The 18,209-nt window shown below is 45.7% G+C and overlaps 1 protein-coding gene across 23 annotated transcripts in view; it reads left to right on the top strand.

Annotated features, from left to right (window-relative positions):
* The first annotated feature begins 311 nt into the window (after positions 1-311).
* The window catches only part of LOC119658719 (glutamate-gated chloride channel), a 211,076-nt gene continuing 193,178 nt past the window's right edge, over positions 312-18,209 (top strand). For 19 of the 23 annotated variants that reach the window (XR_005250276.1, XR_005250278.1, XR_005250277.1 and 16 more), the window contains exon 1: positions 312-925. Coding sequence is in view for 20 of the 23 variants with exons in the window: in XM_038066354.1 (XP_037922282.1) it covers positions 825-925 (101 nt within the window). In the remaining 3 variants the exon portion in view is untranslated. The remainder of the gene's footprint in view (positions 926-18,209) is intronic. The other 4 variants (XM_038066365.1, XM_038066361.1, XM_038066366.1 and 1 more) reach the window with 1 other exon arrangement.

Here is an 18,209-nt window from a genome sequence, read left to right as displayed (position 1 = left end):
ACCAATTCCTGACTTCTCCCGACTCCTGGCTATTGTGGGGACATAAACGAGCAGTTGGATCTCTGGAAGGGAGCGGGAGTAGCGCCGTTGTGATGTCAGGAGGCTACATGGCCGCACTGAAGCTCCCCTCCTAGAACACATCATCGTCTAGCAGTGCAGAATCTCTTCCGGAACTTGGGCCACTGAGTACTACGTCAGACACAGACTGTGGGGCTTGGTTCTGGTTGTTGAGCTTTTTGTAGCCCCACTGCTGCGACGCTGCTCCCCATTCGCTATTTTCGCGAAAGCGTTTGCAGTTTTGCTCGAGTTTACTTTCTGTTTGCCCCAGTCTGGCCGGTGTGCGCATAGCCTTGCCTTCCGCTTCCATACGCGTTCTCAATAGTACAAGCTCGAGTCGGAACCCAAGATTGGGGAGGCCCGAACTGTCCTAGTTGAACGAACGGGGGCTCCCCATCTAGCAGAAGCAGCATCAGCATCCAGGCACAAGAGCAATCGATTTTAGTCAGGTGTAGTCAGTGAGTAAGTTCGGAAGTGGATCCCTTTTTGTCGCGAGCTACCATAGAGAAAAATCTAGGGATGATGTGAGAAAATCTTCTAGTGGTGGAAAGTTGTTGAAAGAAAGAAAATTCAAGCAATCCGCGACTAGCCGCAAATGCGAAGCGTATAAAAAGGAAGTGGTGGTTGTTCGCAAGGACTGTGCAGTGATCTTTGGCGGAAAGCAATCGTAATGTTCGTAATCAAATAGCGAAAGGACCGTGAAAATGTCGAGCAAGTAGCACCAAAGTCGAGAGAATTCATCTGCACTCAGTGGTCATCCTATGTGAATGTGTTGCTCAGAACGGAAGACGACAACCCGTTGTCGACCCGCGGCGATCCGAACCTTCCTTCAAGGGCTAGCTTGCAGTAAAGGCAAAAATTTATACAGGTAAGGACATGGCGACTCGCTATGCACGCCGAGCGAAAGCTGGCACGTAACTCTCCCTGAAAAGGACTCACGCGTGAAGCAAAATTGTGAAACTCGTACGCCTCTCTGCAAACTGCCTGATTGCAAAATTCAATTTTCATCACGAAAGGGTCCTTCAGAGTGTCAGAGCATTTGTTGTTTTGGACACACCTCGGTTTTCCACATCTAATTCTCTAATTACCTCAATTTTCCAAGAGAATTTCAACAACATTTATGCCAAGACGGAAAGTGCTTCCCCGACTTGTTTGTATGGGTGTGTTCTGACTGAATCGCGTCCCAAAAGCAAAATTTATAGGGCGCAATACGACGAAATTGGCAGGCGGACCCATCGAAATTGATTTAGATGGTCCAGCGAGCAAGGAGGCTGCGAGACTTTCTTTCTCAAATACACCTTGAGGCACTTGAATCCATGCTCCTGATTCCATCCGTTTTAGTTTAGGTGCAAACGGGCGCATCGCCCAGAATCTGTTTGACTTTCTCTCGGCGAAGGAAACGACTTTCTGTTCACTTTCGACCATTTTTTTCCGGCAATTGTCCTTAGCTCCCAACTTTCGGGAGATAATGTGCACTTTGACTCAAGGAACAGGGATTCCACCTGGGGAGTGATTCGGTTAGAAATAAGAACATTGATTAAAGTGGAAAACACTAGAGTAGAGTACATACGAGTGGAGCAGTAATATCGTTAGGATGCTTACGTCACGGCCCCTCAGCATCGGCAGCAACAATACAGCTTCCCCATCTACAACTGGGGGTTTCAAGTGCATGAAAGTTGGCATTCGGCTGAAGTGACAATTGAAGGGGTGATTTAGGATGGTGGTCCGCTGAGAATACGGTCATTTTATTGCCAATTGATGTGCACCCGGAGAGCGGGTGCAGGAAACCTGCGATACGAAAGATATGATTGCGAAACGGGTTCCCTGTTCCCTTTGTCTCAGGTCAGCCCTGATAGTATTAGGTTGTTGCAAATGAAATGTCGGATATTTGAGTAAAATTTCAAAAAACTATAACTTTTATGAAAATTAATTTTATTAGTCAAAATAAGAACCAGCAGCTTCAATGCACTTCTCCCAACGAGATACAAGGGCATTTATTCCAGTTTCGTAAAAGTCTGGGTTTCTAGAGCTAAGAAATTCTTCAAAGGCACTTTTGACAGCTACTTCATTGCTGAATTGTTTCCCCGCCAAAAAGTGATCCAAATGCTTAAAAAAGTGGTAGTCGGCTGGCGAGAGGTCGGGTGAATATGGTGGATGAGGAAGAGTCTCATATCGTAATTCATTTAATTTTTGGACCGTCATTCTGGAAACATGAGGTCGGGCGTTATCATGGAGCAGTATCACTCCATCTCTGTTGACCAATCTAGGCCGCTGAACACGTAATTTCTCGTGCATTTCATCAAGTTGGGCACAATATTTCTCTGCATTAATTGTTTCACCACACTCCAAAAACGAATAATGAATAATTCCAGATGCAGACCACCAAACAGTTACCATTACCTTCTTCGGGTGAAGGCTCGGTTTTGGCATGTGTTGTGGAGGCTGATCGGCATCTAGCCATTGCGCTGATCTGCGACGGTTGTCGTACAATATCCACTTTTCATCGCATGTCACTATTCTGCGCAAAAAGGGATTGTTCCTGTTGCGGTTGAGTAGGGAACTGGATATTTCCATTCGCAGCGCCATGTTTTGCTCGTTGAGTTCATGCGGAACCCACTTATCAAGCTTCTTCACCTTTCCAAGCTGTTGTAAGTGCCGAGATACTGTCGAATAGTGTAGGCCTATTTTCTCTGCAATGTCACGAATCGATGATCGGGGATCAGATTCCACTATAAAACGCAACTCGTCGTTGTCGATCGATGGTCCTGGGTGTCCACGAGGTTCACTTTGGAGGGTCATGTCGCCTGATCGGAATTTTTCGAACCACCGCTGTGTCGTTCGTTCGTTTGCTGCGTCAGCTCCAAATGCTCTGCAAATGTTTCTGGTTGCCTCCGCTGCGTAGAAAAAGTAGACGTTTTTGACTCCCTTCCATGCTTTTTTCTTTGAGTTTTACTTGGAACTTCAATGACGATTGAAACTGAAATGACTCCTTGATCGAACGAACGACTATTTATACTCAATTATCCCATACCACCAGAGTCACCTTGCGGCAGTTTTAAACATTAAAATCATAACTAACTTCACTTCATTGAAAAATCCGACATTTCATTTGCAACAACCTAATAGAATCGTCACCGTGCTCATGCAAAGCGTGGATATCAAGAGATATAGCCTCATATAAGATACAATATGATAAAATCTGCGAGTATCAAGCAAAATAGGATTAATGTACGGATTGAAACTTTCGCGGTTAATATGACAAACAAGTGGTTGCAAAAGACTCTGTATCCAAAAATTATGGATGCAATCTTGTTACCGCGACTTAAATATGTCGGTGTGCCTGGCGCAGATTTACTTTATAAATCGGGAGAAAAACTTATCAGGGTTTGTCTTCTTTTTCTTCAGCCTTTGTTCCGTTCACAAACGGGGTTGGCTCGTCGTGATCGGTTTCGCCATTTGGCTCTATCGAATGCCTGATCTGGATGCAATCTCGAGGCTTCCAGCGGCCGGCATTTGGATCACTTACCATCGACTTCGATGTTCAGACCAATCTTGGCAAGTGAGTTCTCGTTGGCGCGAATTCCGTGACCATACCATCAAAGACGCCTCTCTCGCAATATTTCCACGATCGGGGCAACCCCATATCGATCGTGGATATCCTCATTTCGGATGTGATGAAAACGTGTCACGCCACTAGTGCAATTCAACATCTTCGTCTCCTTTACCGCAAGACGCCGTTCATTGTCTTTTATAGTTGGCCAACACTCAGAACCATAGAGGACGATAGGACGGACGACATTGCGATAAATTTTAGATTTAAGACGTTCATTGATACGTCGATCACAAAGAACACACTCAATCCGATCATCATGCTTGTAACGACATTGTATGCATTTTCTTGGTCGACCTGTCGCGGGGCCTGTCACCAAGAGAGATCAGGTAGGATTTAGCATAGTAGAATAACTCCAACTATACTCTATTTATCTCTTTCCCTGATCTCAGCATTTTATTTTTGTTTTACTGAGGATAGTACAGAGTACGTTGCCTCAAACCATCCTCCTTTACCTGGGCTTGGGACCAGCATACTATGATTTTCTAAAATATAGTATGCTAACCTATTAATATTAATAATATTTTTTTTTTTATGGATGAAGGTGGAAATCTTAGAAAGACGCTGCAGCGCCAGGTTGCAACAGTGTGTGGGATTCACACCCACTAAAACCACCCCCACTCTTCCGCCCCTCCCCGCGGGACCACCGTGAAGTATTACTTCGCGGGGGAGGCTCTGGTTCGCTATACCAGCTCGTCCATGTCGCGTCTCCGTCGCGCCGCCTTCCGAGCTCGATCCAACTCCAGGAGTTTTCTCTGCACCACGGCTACTGCCTCATTTACCGCCATCCAATTTTCCTCCGACTTCAACATCTCTTCCACCAGGTTGGAGGGCTCGATGTCCGCGCCTAAGATGCTGTTCAACCTCCTTTTCTGCTGCAGAAATCTGGGACAATGGAACATAACGTGCTCCGTGTCCTCGAGTGTAGCACCGCATTCAGGACAATTGGGAGACTCGTCCAACTCGAAGCGATGCGAGTACTTCCTATAGCCACCGTGTCCCGTAAGGAACCTTGTCAGGTGGTAATTCAATTCTCCGTGCTTTCGGTTGAACCATTTCTCGATACACGGGATCAATGTATGGGTCCACCTGCCCTTGCCGGAGTAATCCCATCGTTGTTGCCACTTGCCACACAACTCTCTCCTGATGGCTTTTCGGAAATCCGCATTCACCTCGGCTGGATTTGCCTTCCGTTTTTCGTAGAGCCAGTGTGCCTCGCTTGCTAGAAGATCTATAGGGATCATTACTGCGATAACACACACTGCCTCCGTCGACGCCGTCCTAAATGCGCTGCACACCCTTAGCGCAATTGGCCGGTATGCCGAACATATCTTCCTCCGGTTGACAGCGTGGTTCCACGCTCCCGCCCAGACAGGGGTCGCGTATAGCAGGATCGACCTCACTACTCCCGCGATGAGTAGCCTGCGACTATACTTCGGCCCTCCCACGTTAGGCGTCATCCTTGCAAGAGATGACCTAGGATTTGCTGCCTTCTCTCGCGCATAATCCAAGTGTCCCTTGAAACTCAGCTTGGCATCGATCATCACCCCCAGGTATTTGACAACCGATTTTGAGACGACCTCACGATTACCAACCTGGATGGTAACTGTGTTGTTCTTCCTACGGTTGGTAATGAGGACCACCTCCGTCTTTTCGTCCGCCAGGTCCAGCTTGACCATTCGTAACCATGACTTGATGGTATGAATGGCTTCATTTGCATAAAGCTCCACGTCCTCGGGATGCTTTGCAATTGCAACTACCGCCAGGTCGTCCGCAAAACCAATCAGCGTTGTCTCCTCCGGCACGCGAAGGCCAAGCACTCCGTCGTACATTATGTTCCTCAGCAGCGGTCCCAATACAGAACCTTGAGGCACACTTGCTGTCACAATGTACTCCTTTGGCCCGTCGTCCGTCTCGTACCAGAGAAGTCTGTCCGAAAAGTAACTCTCGATGAGCCGAACCAAGTAGCTAGGAACACCCAGTTTGGCCAAAGCGCCCTTAATCCAGCCCCAGTTGGCTGAGTTAAAAGCATTTTTGACGTCCAGCGTCACCAGAGCACAGCATTTGCCCATGGCCATTGCATTTCGAGCCAATTCCACGACTTTTGCTACTGCATCGACCGTAGAACGGGCTCGCCGAAACCCATATTGCCGTTCCGAAAGATTCCGAAAGGCTCCGAAATATTAGTAATATTAAATTTATTTCAAAGGTACACAGGGTTGTGTATGAATAATAAAATAGGGCATAATATTGGAAAGTTTGATGAAAATCCTGCTATTATAAATAAAGTTAAAATAGGTCAAAATTTTCATCGTGATTATATTTACTGCACCCTTAAACATCACAGATAAAATATATTCTGTATACCGATATATTTCCGCACAACAATAAAGCCTTCTTCTTTTTATTCAGCGTTTGTCCTGCTTACAAGCGGGGTCGGCTCGCCGTGATCGGTTTCGCCACTTTCTTTTATCAAAAGCCTGATTTGGATGCAACCGCGAGGCTTTCTCTAAATTCAGAATTCTAATGTAAAAAGGGCCATGTTTCTCATGGTGTTTCTCCATGAGTAACTACGCAGTGTGTAGTGCGTCAGTAGTTCTGCAGGTCGTAACAAACTCGACTTGATTCACGGTTATTTCAGCGATTTCGCGTATACCGTTGTCAAGAATGCGTTCAAAAATTTTCATGGTATGGCAAAATAATCGGATCGGACGGTAATTTGAATATTGCTGGACTACCTTTCTTTTCCTTGGAACAGTGGTACTTTCTTTACAGTCACATGGGTTCCACCTTCCTGAATAACCCGATTAAAGAATTCCCTGAGCCACAATGTTGGGTCCCAGCTCTTCGCTTTCCATAGCTCAGATGCGATATCGTCAGGTCTTGCAGCTTTCCCCAATTTCTTTCGTTTTATTGCTTCCTCGACTTCAGTTGCGCCGACAGTTCCATACCTGTAGATTAACGTGGGTACCTGTCCCGGGGACTTAATCGCACGGTTTTCTTAATACACGGATTGATTTTGTGACCACAATCAGAGTCCCGCTCAGATCAAGTGCATGGTTCAGCATTCATACTGGTGGATGCAGGACTAATCTAAATCTCTACCAAACTATGGAGTACGGCCCGTGTTGAAGCGCAACAACACATTTGAGGCCCGAAGGTCATTGTTCGCTTGAACGCAACCACATCCCCCATGCAACAACCGAACTGTGCGTACATTCAACAGGAATTCTCCCGAAGTGTGTGGATTCAAGGGCTATCCCGGTTCCCATGGTACCGGTATACCCAAGTTAGGTTCCGTGACCTACAGACACTTCAGATGAGTCCCCGTGCAGACTCGGGTCTGATGGCGCTAATTAGACCTTTGGTGCATTCGCCTACTGCATCCCGGCCGGCAAAATAATGAGATACAGTGATACGAGGTTCTCTTCGGCAACTAGATTTTGGTTCGGCCGACAGGGTCTTCCTCATTGCCACCTCTAAGCACCAATTGCGCTCACACGAAAGTCCTGGGGGTTTAACGTGAGTACCTGCCGTGAAGGCTTAATCCCACGGTCCTCTTCGGACACGGATTGATTTTGGGACTACAATCAGAGCCCCGCCATGCAAGCACAGCGGTCCTGGTTTATACTGAGTGCAGGCTCAGCATTCATACCAGTGGATGCGAGGCCTATCTAACACCTCTGCCGCAACTAAGGGGTACGGCACCCGAGTTGTACAGCGCAACTCCACGCTTGAACTCCGAGGAGCTCTGCCCGCGATGTAGGCATAACCACAACCACCATGAAACTCCCACTAGGGGGCCAACCGCAAATAACCGGGCCGAGAGCACATCCTCCAGGATTTATCCTGGAGCATATGCTCTCCGAGGGCCATCCCGGTTCCCATGGTACCAGATAACCTCCGGTGAGGCTTCGTGGCAGAGCCACTTCAGATGAGTTCCTTGCAGACTCGGGTCTGATCGCCCTCCTCGAGTACGTGGGGACGGAAAATTGCGCTCACAGGTGGAATTTATCCAAATGTTGGCAATGCTTGTGAAAGTGGAGGATGAAGAAATTCTACAGTTGAAATCGGCTTGAAATATTGTCGCCATTTATCCGTCGCGGCTCGACGGTCGGTAAGCAAAGTAAATTGTTCGATATCCTGTGTGCATTCGTGCCACCTTTTGGTAAGTCGATACAGATCTCTCTCACCATCCCGAGCATTCAGCTTATCGTAAAGATCCTTGTAATGGGCTTCTCGGGGGACAGCGATCGTTTTCCTTACTCTACCGATTGGCATTCTTACAAATTTGCCAATTGGCGAGTGTTTTATCGTTGAGAAACTTGTGATTGAGGCGTTTCCTTTCACGGACTTTCATTTCAATATCGTCATTTCAAAGCCAGGTATATCGGTTGATGAACCACTTACCTGGCTTGGTGACCCCGAGGGTTGTGCTGCTGCTTTCTGGAGCGTGTCTCTAATTTGGTTCCACGATTTCTCTACATTCGCAATGGTTGGTAATCGCGTAAGTGAGACATTTAATGCGGGGCGGGCCAGTGAGTCCCTCATGCTGTTTTATCGGTGGCTTAATTCGCAGGACAGCAACCAATGGCCGATGTTGAGGTGCAATGGTCCCATAGGGAATGGCTTTGCAATCAGTGATGGTGGTATAATGTCGATATCTTATGGGAATATTGTCGATTTGCGTTTTACTGTTGCCACTATAAAATGTAGAAAGATGAGACAATTATTTGATGGACCATGCATTCATAACTACAAGGTCACGAGTGTCCGCAAAATCAATTATACGCTCGCCACCCTCATTGCGCGCTCCGAACCCCTTTTCCCCATAGCACCTATCACCGTCTGCCTTTGTACCATTAAGGTCGCCGGCAATGATGATATAGTCGTCAGCAGGCACGTGACAAGCCTTTTCATCGAGAAGTTGCTAGAAGGCATCTTTCTCGGCATCAGGTCGACTTATCTGTGGTGCGTACGCGATGAAGAAGTGAATAGTCCAATCAAGTGATGTGTGGGCTACCAAAATAGAGAAATTTATAGCCATTTTTACTGCGTTCGCGTTCAATGTCGCAGCTTTTGGCACCAGACCGTCGGGTTTCTTGCAGAGCGCAGATATCAATGCGCCTTTTCCGAAGAGCTCTTGCGAGTTCCTCGTTCTTTCTAGTTAGGGTGCCAACATTTAACGTGCAGACACGTATTTGTTTTGTTCGTTGTGTTCGGACTAACTTGCCTACGTTCGGACGCCGTGCATGCGTGAAGAACCCTTGCCCATTTCTCGACAGGAACGGGGCCTGTCGTGCCGCGTCGACTGAGGTGGACGCCTTAGCATTTCTTCGAGGCTTGTGGGGCACCTGTCACCAAGAGATATCAGATAGGATTTAGCATATTGGAATAACTTCAACTATACTCTATTTATCCCTTCTCCTGATCTCAGCATTTTATTTTTGTTTTACTGAGGATAGTACAAAGTACGTTGCCTCCTCCTTTACCTGGGCTTGGAACCAGCATTCTATGTTCGTAGCATGGCGGAGTCAAGTGGAACCTTTCTCATACAATTCATTTGAATATATATCTCCTGTTGATTCCTTCATGGAGTATAGGGCATTCCCAAAGTATCTTTTAATTTATACTTTCAATATCGTCGACTTTAACCACAGCAGCGAAACAAGCACAATGACGAACACAAACGTCCATGACGAGTGTTTGGTGAGAATCTTTGGTCTGAAAATCCGGAATGGGTTGTATAAATGTTCGTTTAGTTTCAGAGATCCCCACCCAAGTGAAGGAGATTGTACATTGTCTGTTCTCCAAATACGGTGGTGTGAGGTATCATCATTATCAATGGCGCAACAAGATCATTGTCTTGTACAGTAAAAGCGTTGATCCTATGGTGAGACGTTTCGAGCGGAACAGTTTTTGTAAGCTGAAATAGGCTCTGTTGGCTGCCAACAACCATGTGCGGATTTCATTGTCTTAGCTGTTATCGGTTGTGATTTTCGACCCTAGATCGGAAAAATTTTCAACGGTCTCAAAGTTGTAGTCTCCCATCTTTATTCTTCCCGTTTAATCAGTGCGGTTTGGGGTTTTTTGTGCTGACGTTGCCACTTTATATTTTGTCTTGCCTTCATTGATGTACAGCCCAAGATCTCGCACCACTCGCCGCCTGCTCAATCTGGATGAAGGCAGTTTGTATATTTCGGGTCGTTCTTCCCATGATGACGATATCGTCAGCATAGGCCAGTAGTTGGGTGGACTTAAAGAGGACCGTTCTTCTTGCATTTACCTCAGCATCATGGATATCTTTCTCCAGGGCCAGGTTACAGAGGACGCAGGATAGGGCATCCCCTTGTCTTAGATCGTTGTTGATGTCGAATGGTCTCGAGAGTGATCCTGCTGCTGTTATCTACCTCGCACATTGGTCAGGGTCAGCCTAATCAGTCTTATCAATTTCGTTGGGATACCGAATTCTCTGGTGGCCGTGTACGGTTTTACCCTAGCTATGCTGTAATAGGCGGCTTTAAAGTCGATAAAAAGATCCATTGCTTGCCGCAAAAAGAAAATCTGATCTGTTGCTGATTTGGAATGAAACCTCTTTGGTATGGGCCAATGATGTTCCGAGCGTATAGGGCTATCCGGCCTACCAAGATAGCGGAGAATATCTTATAGGTAGTAGTCAGCGACATGATACCTCTATAATTGCTGCACTGTGTGATATCTCCCTTTTTATGTATAAGACAGATAATGCCCCGTTGTCAGTCGTCAGGCATTGATTCGCTGTCCCAGCATCAGTTGCTGAACAGCTTGTTGTAATTGGTCGCCTCCATATTTAACCAATTCGGCTGTAATTCCATCGGCTCCTGGCGATTTATGGTTTTCAAGCCGGTGGTTTGCACGGACTATTTCTTTTACGCTTGGTGGTGGCAGCATTTGTCCGTCGTCTTCAGCTGGCACGACCTCCAACTCGCCGATGTTCTGTTGTTGACTAGTTCATCAAAGTACTCAACCCATTGCTCCAATATGTCCATTGTGTCAGAAATCAGATTTTCCTCTTTGTTTCAGCAGGATGAGCATCGAGGTTTGTAAGGCTTCCGCGCCTGGTGAGGTTGCTCTCTGTACTTTTCAAGTTCAGAGACCTGCTGATTCTCTCAGATTTCTTTTTTCCGTCTGTAAAGTCGCTTCTCCGCTCGGTGGAGTTCGTGACGAGTCCCCGCGCGTGGCCGTGTCCTTTGAGAATGCAACATTACTCGGTATGCGGCATTCTTCCGTTCCGTTGCTAGCTTACCAGCCGTTACGATCTTTCTTGCGGGTGACGCCGAGGATATTTGTGACCGTATCAATGATAATGCTCTTCAAGTTGTTGTGAAGATCATTTGTTAATGCTTCATCTCCAGGACATCGGTTAGCCGCAGTTATTGCAGCATCCATTTCCCCCTTATAGATGTTACAGAGAGCTGTGTTGTAAACAGCTTCATGATTGTCAGAGGGGATTGTAGGTGGTGTTGTAATTCAAACACAGAGCAATATGTCAACGAGATAGTGATCCAAGTCTATATTGGCCTCCTATATATTCTGACTTTCATCAAGACTGAGAGGATCTTCTTGTTGAGGTTTAAAAGTCCTTTTTGCGCTTGGGTTCGTGCTGGAGCGCACCATTCCTGGTAGGCGGGCCAGTATAGTTCCCTTACCCGTTACTATTCATTTTTTAATGTCCTAGACATGAACCCGTTTCCGATTCCACAGAAAAGTTTTGGCTCATGTAAAGGCGTCGCTGCTAACTTCTTGTCCAGTTCGTCCGCTGCTTCACTGTTTTCCAACCCAACATGGACTGGAACCCAGAGTATTCAGACCTCATTGAGCGAGTTGAGCATATTCAGTCCCTGAAGGCATTCCCATATCAGTTTAAAGTTCACGTTGTTGGACCTAAATGCCTTGTTCGCCGCTTGCTTGTTAATCGGAATAGCAATGTTCTGTTCCCTGTTGTCCCTTCATAGATTAAAGGAGGCACATCTGTTTATGGCATATATTTCCGCATGGAGTATGCTAGTGTTCTTACCCATTGGATCCAAGTACATTTTCCTTGGTCCAATGACTCCGGCTCCCTCTACTGTGAAGGATCCGTCACTAAGTAGTCAGTTGCTGGTTTAAGCCGTATGTCACAGACACGCTCTCCCAGTTTACCTTGTTACTCCAACGTGTTTCAAATTTCTTTTCGAAGGGAAGCCTCCTTGTCATGTTATTCCTTGGTATTAATAATTCAGGATACCGGCTTTAAAGAATATCAATCTTCCTTCGATTTAGACAGCTCCCCTCCTCACTGATACTTCCGGCCATCCTGAAGATTGTGCCTGACCTGTCCGGGTTTCCTCCCCTCTTGGGTTCAGGTTTGCATTTTATGGTAGAATTCCCCTCATGCGGGCTAATCCCCGCTGCTCTCCGCTTTCTTGGCGCCGATAAAGATGGCTTTGGTTCGTCTTGAGTCTTCTTAAGGGCCTCTTCTTGTTTCAGGCCTTCCGTCAGATAACGCAGGTACAATTTAGCACATGCGCCACTAAGACCTGTCTACTTCTTGATATATTATATATTGATCTCAGACGTGTTTTTGCTTGTCCTTGCAAGTAGTGGATTTTGTTGATTGTTGCCCTCGCAGTATACCAATGTTATCCTTGGATCCACTGCTTGACATTCCAACTTCTCCCTTCTTTAATGTAATCACCTGGCTCTCAGTATTTCGGAGATATGCTTTCGCCTGGTTAACCAGTGTGTGCGGCACGGGATCCCGCTTATTTTGTTGTCGTTTTCTATATTTTTGAAATGATCCCCACGAGTATGGGGGTTAGGAGGTCCGCCGTGCCATAGCACGGTAAGGTCAAACTTATTCACTGAGGTGACCAGGTATCAGTGAGGTTCCATTCGAATATAGTCAGTCACCGCCGAATGCAAACTACCCAATGGGCAAGACACCCTGAATTGGGGTGTGTTTTTCGACCCCAGTCTAGATTCGTAGCGTTTTGTTAATAGTAAGGTTCCCTCGTATAGGATGTGATAATCATCACTCACTAACGGTCTTAGTAGGCGAAAGGATTGGCCCCTGGAAAGCCAACATCACCGTAGGGAGAGACAGCTCACTGTTAAAGAGAGATAGGTTGTTAACATATGCTATATTTTAGAAATTTATCGAAAAGTGTTAAATTTATTTCAAAGGTACATAGGTTTGTGTGTGAATATTAAAGTAGGCCAATAATATTGGAAAGTTTGATAAAAATCCCACTTTTACAAATAAAGTTAAAATAGGTCAAAATTTTCATCGTCAGTAAATTTACTGCACCCTAAACCATTACACATAGAACATATTCTTTCAGCACCACAGTTGTCTGGTTTTGAATGCACATAGACCTTAGCTGACCATAGTAGCAGGCGATGTTAATGCGTGGGTTCTTGAATGAGGCAGCCGTGAGGGGACGTGCTCTCCTCGAAGCATTCACAGAGTTAAACGTGATACTCGCGAATGTTGGAACATCGTATAATTTCAGGTGAAGGGGCGTGGGGTCTATAGTGGACCTGACATACATGAGTGCCGCTTTAGCCAGTAGAGTCGCTTGGCATGTCAGTGAGGGCTATATTCACAGCGGCTACCAAACAATCTGCATAGAAATCAAGGGTGAATCGAGCTCGTAAAAGAGTTCTCGCTCCCGAGTGGTTCGCTCCGCTGGACGGCGAAATCTTTTGACGGAGACATGTTTTCCGCCCACGCTTAAACTCGACATATCCCTAAAGGGTACGACTAGAGAAAAAGCAATACAAATCACCCGATGGATGACGGAAGTATGCGATGCTATTATGCCCAGAAGGCGGTTGCTCCCTAGTAGGCAACCCAACAACTGATGGAATAACAAAATCGCAAGTCTGCGAATCGCATGTTTCCGGGCAAGAAGGCTTTACCAGAGGCTCAGGGAAAAGCGCGGTGGCGATGGTCGAGAGGAGGCACACCGGCAACTGCGTGGGCGTCTAAAAGAAGCCATTTGGAGGAACAAAAAGAACTGTTTCAAACAACTGTGTGACCATACCAATGTAAGCCTCATTCTACTCGGCCAACTGGAACAGAATTAAAGGGACGTTGGCTGACGCAGGTGTCCCCGGGTATTTAGCGAATCTGATGGAAGATTACCTCTCAGAGAGGACTTTCTGGTCCCGTACCGGCATGAGGGCCCTAAAGAATGCATTTTCACTGCCGGGGTACCACAGGGATCGGTACTGTGTCCCCGAATGTTGGATATCAAGTATAATGGGGTGCTTGTTCTTCCCGTCCCAAAGGGACTAAAAATGTCGACTTAGTTGTGGTTGTTACAGCAAAACACTCAGAAGATGTGGAGGTCTACGCGATGGAAACAGCTAGAAAGAACCGGGCTGATCTTGGCGTACGCGAGAACAGAAGCGGTGTTAATAACGAACCGCAGGAAAAAGAACACTGTGAAAGTGTAAATCATTGGAGATACAGTGGCATCAAAGCCGGCTATCAATTACCTGGGGGTGATAATTGACACCAAATTGAGGTTTAGGGAACACCTATAATATGAATGCCAAAAGGCGAGAACACCGCGGCAAAAATGTTGCCGAATATCGATAGGTCGAAACACTGTCGGAGGTTGTTTGTAACCAGAGTGGTGCGTTCCTTCCTACTTTATTCGTGACCTGTGTGAGCAGAGGCGCTTGCAAACTCTCAGAGACGGAAGCCGGTGAAATTGCCGGCTGATGGCCTTGAGGGTTTACAGTGGTTTTAAAACCGCATCAGATGAGGCAGTATTGATGGTGGCGGGCATCATCCCTATCGACACTCTGGTGAAAGAAATGAGTGTGCTGTACCATGCAAGACGTATGGAGGGACACAAAGCGTGTAGGAGTGTGGCAAGGACAGAGTCGCATGATCTTTGGCAATGCAGATGGGACGAGTCTACGAAAGGGCGATGGACGCACAGGCTCTTGAACGGAAACTTGGGGAGACCAACTAGCACATTACCCAATTCCTCATAGGACACGGTGGTTTCTACAGACAGTATCTGCATCGCTTTGGGGTGGATGACTCTCCGAATTGTCCTAGATGCGGTGGCATACAGGGGAATCCAGACCATGTGATGTTTTATTGCCTAAGGTTCGCAATGGAGAGGAGGAACCTAAACCACGCGTTGGGTAGGAGCGTGAGGCCGGAGACTTTAGTTGTGGAGATGCTGAGGTCTAAGGAGAACTAGCTCACGGTTTGCTCCGCAATCGTGCAAATACAGGAGGAGTTGCTGAAGGAGCAAACAAAGAGGAAAGCCGAAATGAGGAAATAGATGAGTGCTTAAGGGCATACCTACCTCCCTAAGTAATACCTAAATTGTGGCCCCGTGGACCTGGGGCTGGAGGATGTCTTTAGTGAGTGCAAATTCCATTTGTGCGCCATCCTTTTTAAATTTCTGATGTTCCAGGCTCAAAATATGTTTAGTTATGAATTTCCGCAAAAACATAATTTTGTTTGATACAATGTAAAATTGGATCTGCATGAATCATATACGTACTATCTCTTCTCATACAATATATTCAAAGAACTAAATCGGGAGATGCTTCACTCCCAAAATAACTTCATGCAAAGTAGGACAATGCTCTTCCACAGAATCAATTTTTAATTAGCAAGGCATTCCTTCCCTGACAGATGTTAGTCCCTTGCCCTTTTCCTTTTCCCGCGGTAGTCGACTCCCATCATTGTGACGTGTCGACCGTATCAATTCATTCACGATTCTGAAGAGAAAGCGATCTAGGAAATCAATTCACTGCTAACATCTGTTCCGATATCAGGATGGATTGCAGCATCTCCATTCTGCATTCCTTTTATCGTTCATTCGCTCCACGTTTTCAGCTCTTTCGTGGTTTAATATGATGATATGCTTCCCGTTTCTTGCCACTAGGAGTATGAATCACTACTACGCGCTACCCTCCCTTCTTCGTTCCAGCGGATTGCTAAGGGTTTCACTTGCTTGCCTGAAAGTCGTTGTCAGCCACTGCAGCGTAACATGCAGGAAACTATGTATTGCTTCCTATACCTTGCGTCTGGTCTTTATGTGTACGCCATCAGATATCCTCGTTGGTGGCATCAGATAATATGTCTGGTTGGATTTTTTTTTCTATTTTTTTTTTCTTTGTTTGCATCGCGTCGTCGATGGTATTGGTTCTAATGTACGTGTAAATGAATACCTTCACGAGGTTGAAGTTTTTAGGTATAAACAAATATTAGGGATGAATATAGGGATAATATGATATGCCAAATTTAGTAACGTTGTGAAGAAGAGAAGTTCAGGAGCTACCAAATATATTGCCCCAGTAATCACGCTTCTAAATGTTTTCAAACCAAACAGCCCGTTTATGAGAACCCTTTGTCTGTTCTTGTAACGAAGTATTTTTGGGGATAGATTTTCCTCTAATTTAAAAGAAAAATCCCTTTTTATTTTTTTATTTACTTTTAAACGTTACACTTCTCCATTTCTCATGATCAATTCTGGTATCTCACTATCGCCGCGTCGACGGTCTACTCGAGAGTTTCTTGTCGTCTTGACATTTCTCCATTCGCTCTCCTATCAAGCCGTCAGCTGTTTGCCCGGTCGTTCAATGCGGCGACAGAGGCAAATTCGCGGAGGCTTCAGGTTCGCGCCCCCGATGTGCCGGCAAATACCAGAAATAAATTAGTAAAATATTGCTAATACTCAATGAAACAGTCATGAGATCAGATGATCAGGAGCTTAAGAGCAAGGTTTCTGACATCATGAGGATACTTAACCAAACTGACCTAGAAACTGACCACCTAATCTCTCTTTATGGCATTGGTGCAAAAACTTCAGTATAATGTTCAGAGCCCTAGGGCCAATAAATTGAACATCACTCTTGCTAACTGCGCTAGCCACACAAAACGCGTATAGGCAATTCAAGACTAGATCAAACACAATCCTTGAGGAGGCCAAACACTTACGGAATATGGTCATCGCGGATGCGAAGAGGAAGCGACAATATGACAATATTACTTACCAGTCTATAAGCTGGTTGGCGCCGGAAAGATTTCTGCTTTGCTGCAGGGTCTGATCCCCATCTGGTGCAAGTTAAGTCCGCCTGAGGACTGGTCTATCATTAGAACCCATCCCCAAAATACTTAAGAACCCTGAACTTTTGACTAGTTACCGCCCAATTGCTCTTATTAATGTATTTACCAAACTGCTTAATTCAATGATTAAATTTTGAATCAATGAATTCATTGATGAATACGGAGTCCTACCTGCAAACTGCTTGCAGGTTGCTTATGCTTATTCTGCAGGTAAATCCACACCTGCCTGCATTAACGATGTCTTATTGCACATTTCGATCGATAAAAGCAAGGGTAAGCAGGTGTTGCCCCGTAGCGCTGGATGTGAGGAACGCCTATAAGAAGGTTGATCCAGCGAACCCCATAATGTCTAATTTCCTTTTTCTTTCTGCAATTGTTTTATGGGTGTCAAATAGGCAAAAGGATTCCCCAAGGATGTGTTTTAAGTACAATTCTGTTTAATATTTAAACCCCTTCCCCTTCCCTTCAAAATAAATGCTCTGATGGCATTCAAAACTTCCAATATTCGGACGATCTTCTCATATTGGCCACTGAAAATGATTGGATTTCGACCTTCAAATGTTTGCAAATGCAGGTGAATGCATTCGTCGCTGAATCCCATAGATTAATCTAACCAAATCCAAATCTACTTCCTTCAAAAGAAGCAGTGTAGCACCTCTGCTCTTTAAAATTAATGACTACACCCTCACCCATGATAAATCCATCAACTTTTTAGGCAGGCAGATAATGAGGACGGGCTCTGTAAAGGACCGATTGAACTCTATTATTCCTGGAAACTTTCAAGGCTCTCCCACGCCAAAAGACTAGTAATTTCTATAGATCCTTGGTAAGGCCTAAGTAGAATATACTGCCACTTTCACTATGAACCCTCCAAAGTACTTCGAAAACTGAACTCAATATCTACTTCTATCTTGAGAAGATGCTTGGGGCTGACCAGAACCACCCCCTTACACTAGGTCTTTGTTTTGGCAAAAAAGCCACCACACCGTTTCAGAAGACCTCTTCTGGCAGCCAAAGATATTTTTAAACTAAAAGAGAGGAATTCTAAAATCTATCAAATTGTGGTGCAAAGCAGAGATGCTGACAATGGTCTATCCTCGATCTATAAGTCTTTCCGAAGCTTATTCGATACGGTAATTCCCAACGTTATACGCACAACCTGTAACAAGCTTCAGGTTATCCTATCCTATGTTTGGGTGGTGCCGGCAGAGCCCATGTGGCGGCTGCGTGTGCTAGGGGTGTGAAGGCCTTAAATCAAGGGATTTTCTGGTCCTTGCGTCAGATGCTGCTTTCATGAGTTGGTCTTGAGGGAATGCATGTCTCACGTTTTTCCTTGAAAGTTACTACAGTCTTAACTGCTGAACCTTTTAGCGTTCTTCAGGCAATCAATGTGGCCTTCAGAATGAGTGCGGAGAA

This window comes from Hermetia illucens, chromosome 6 (assembly GCF_905115235.1).
Source record: "Hermetia illucens chromosome 6, iHerIll2.2.curated.20191125, whole genome shotgun sequence".
NCBI lineage: Eukaryota > Metazoa > Arthropoda > Insecta > Diptera > Stratiomyidae > Hermetia > Hermetia illucens.
This window is presented reverse-complemented; position numbering and strand designations above follow the sequence as displayed.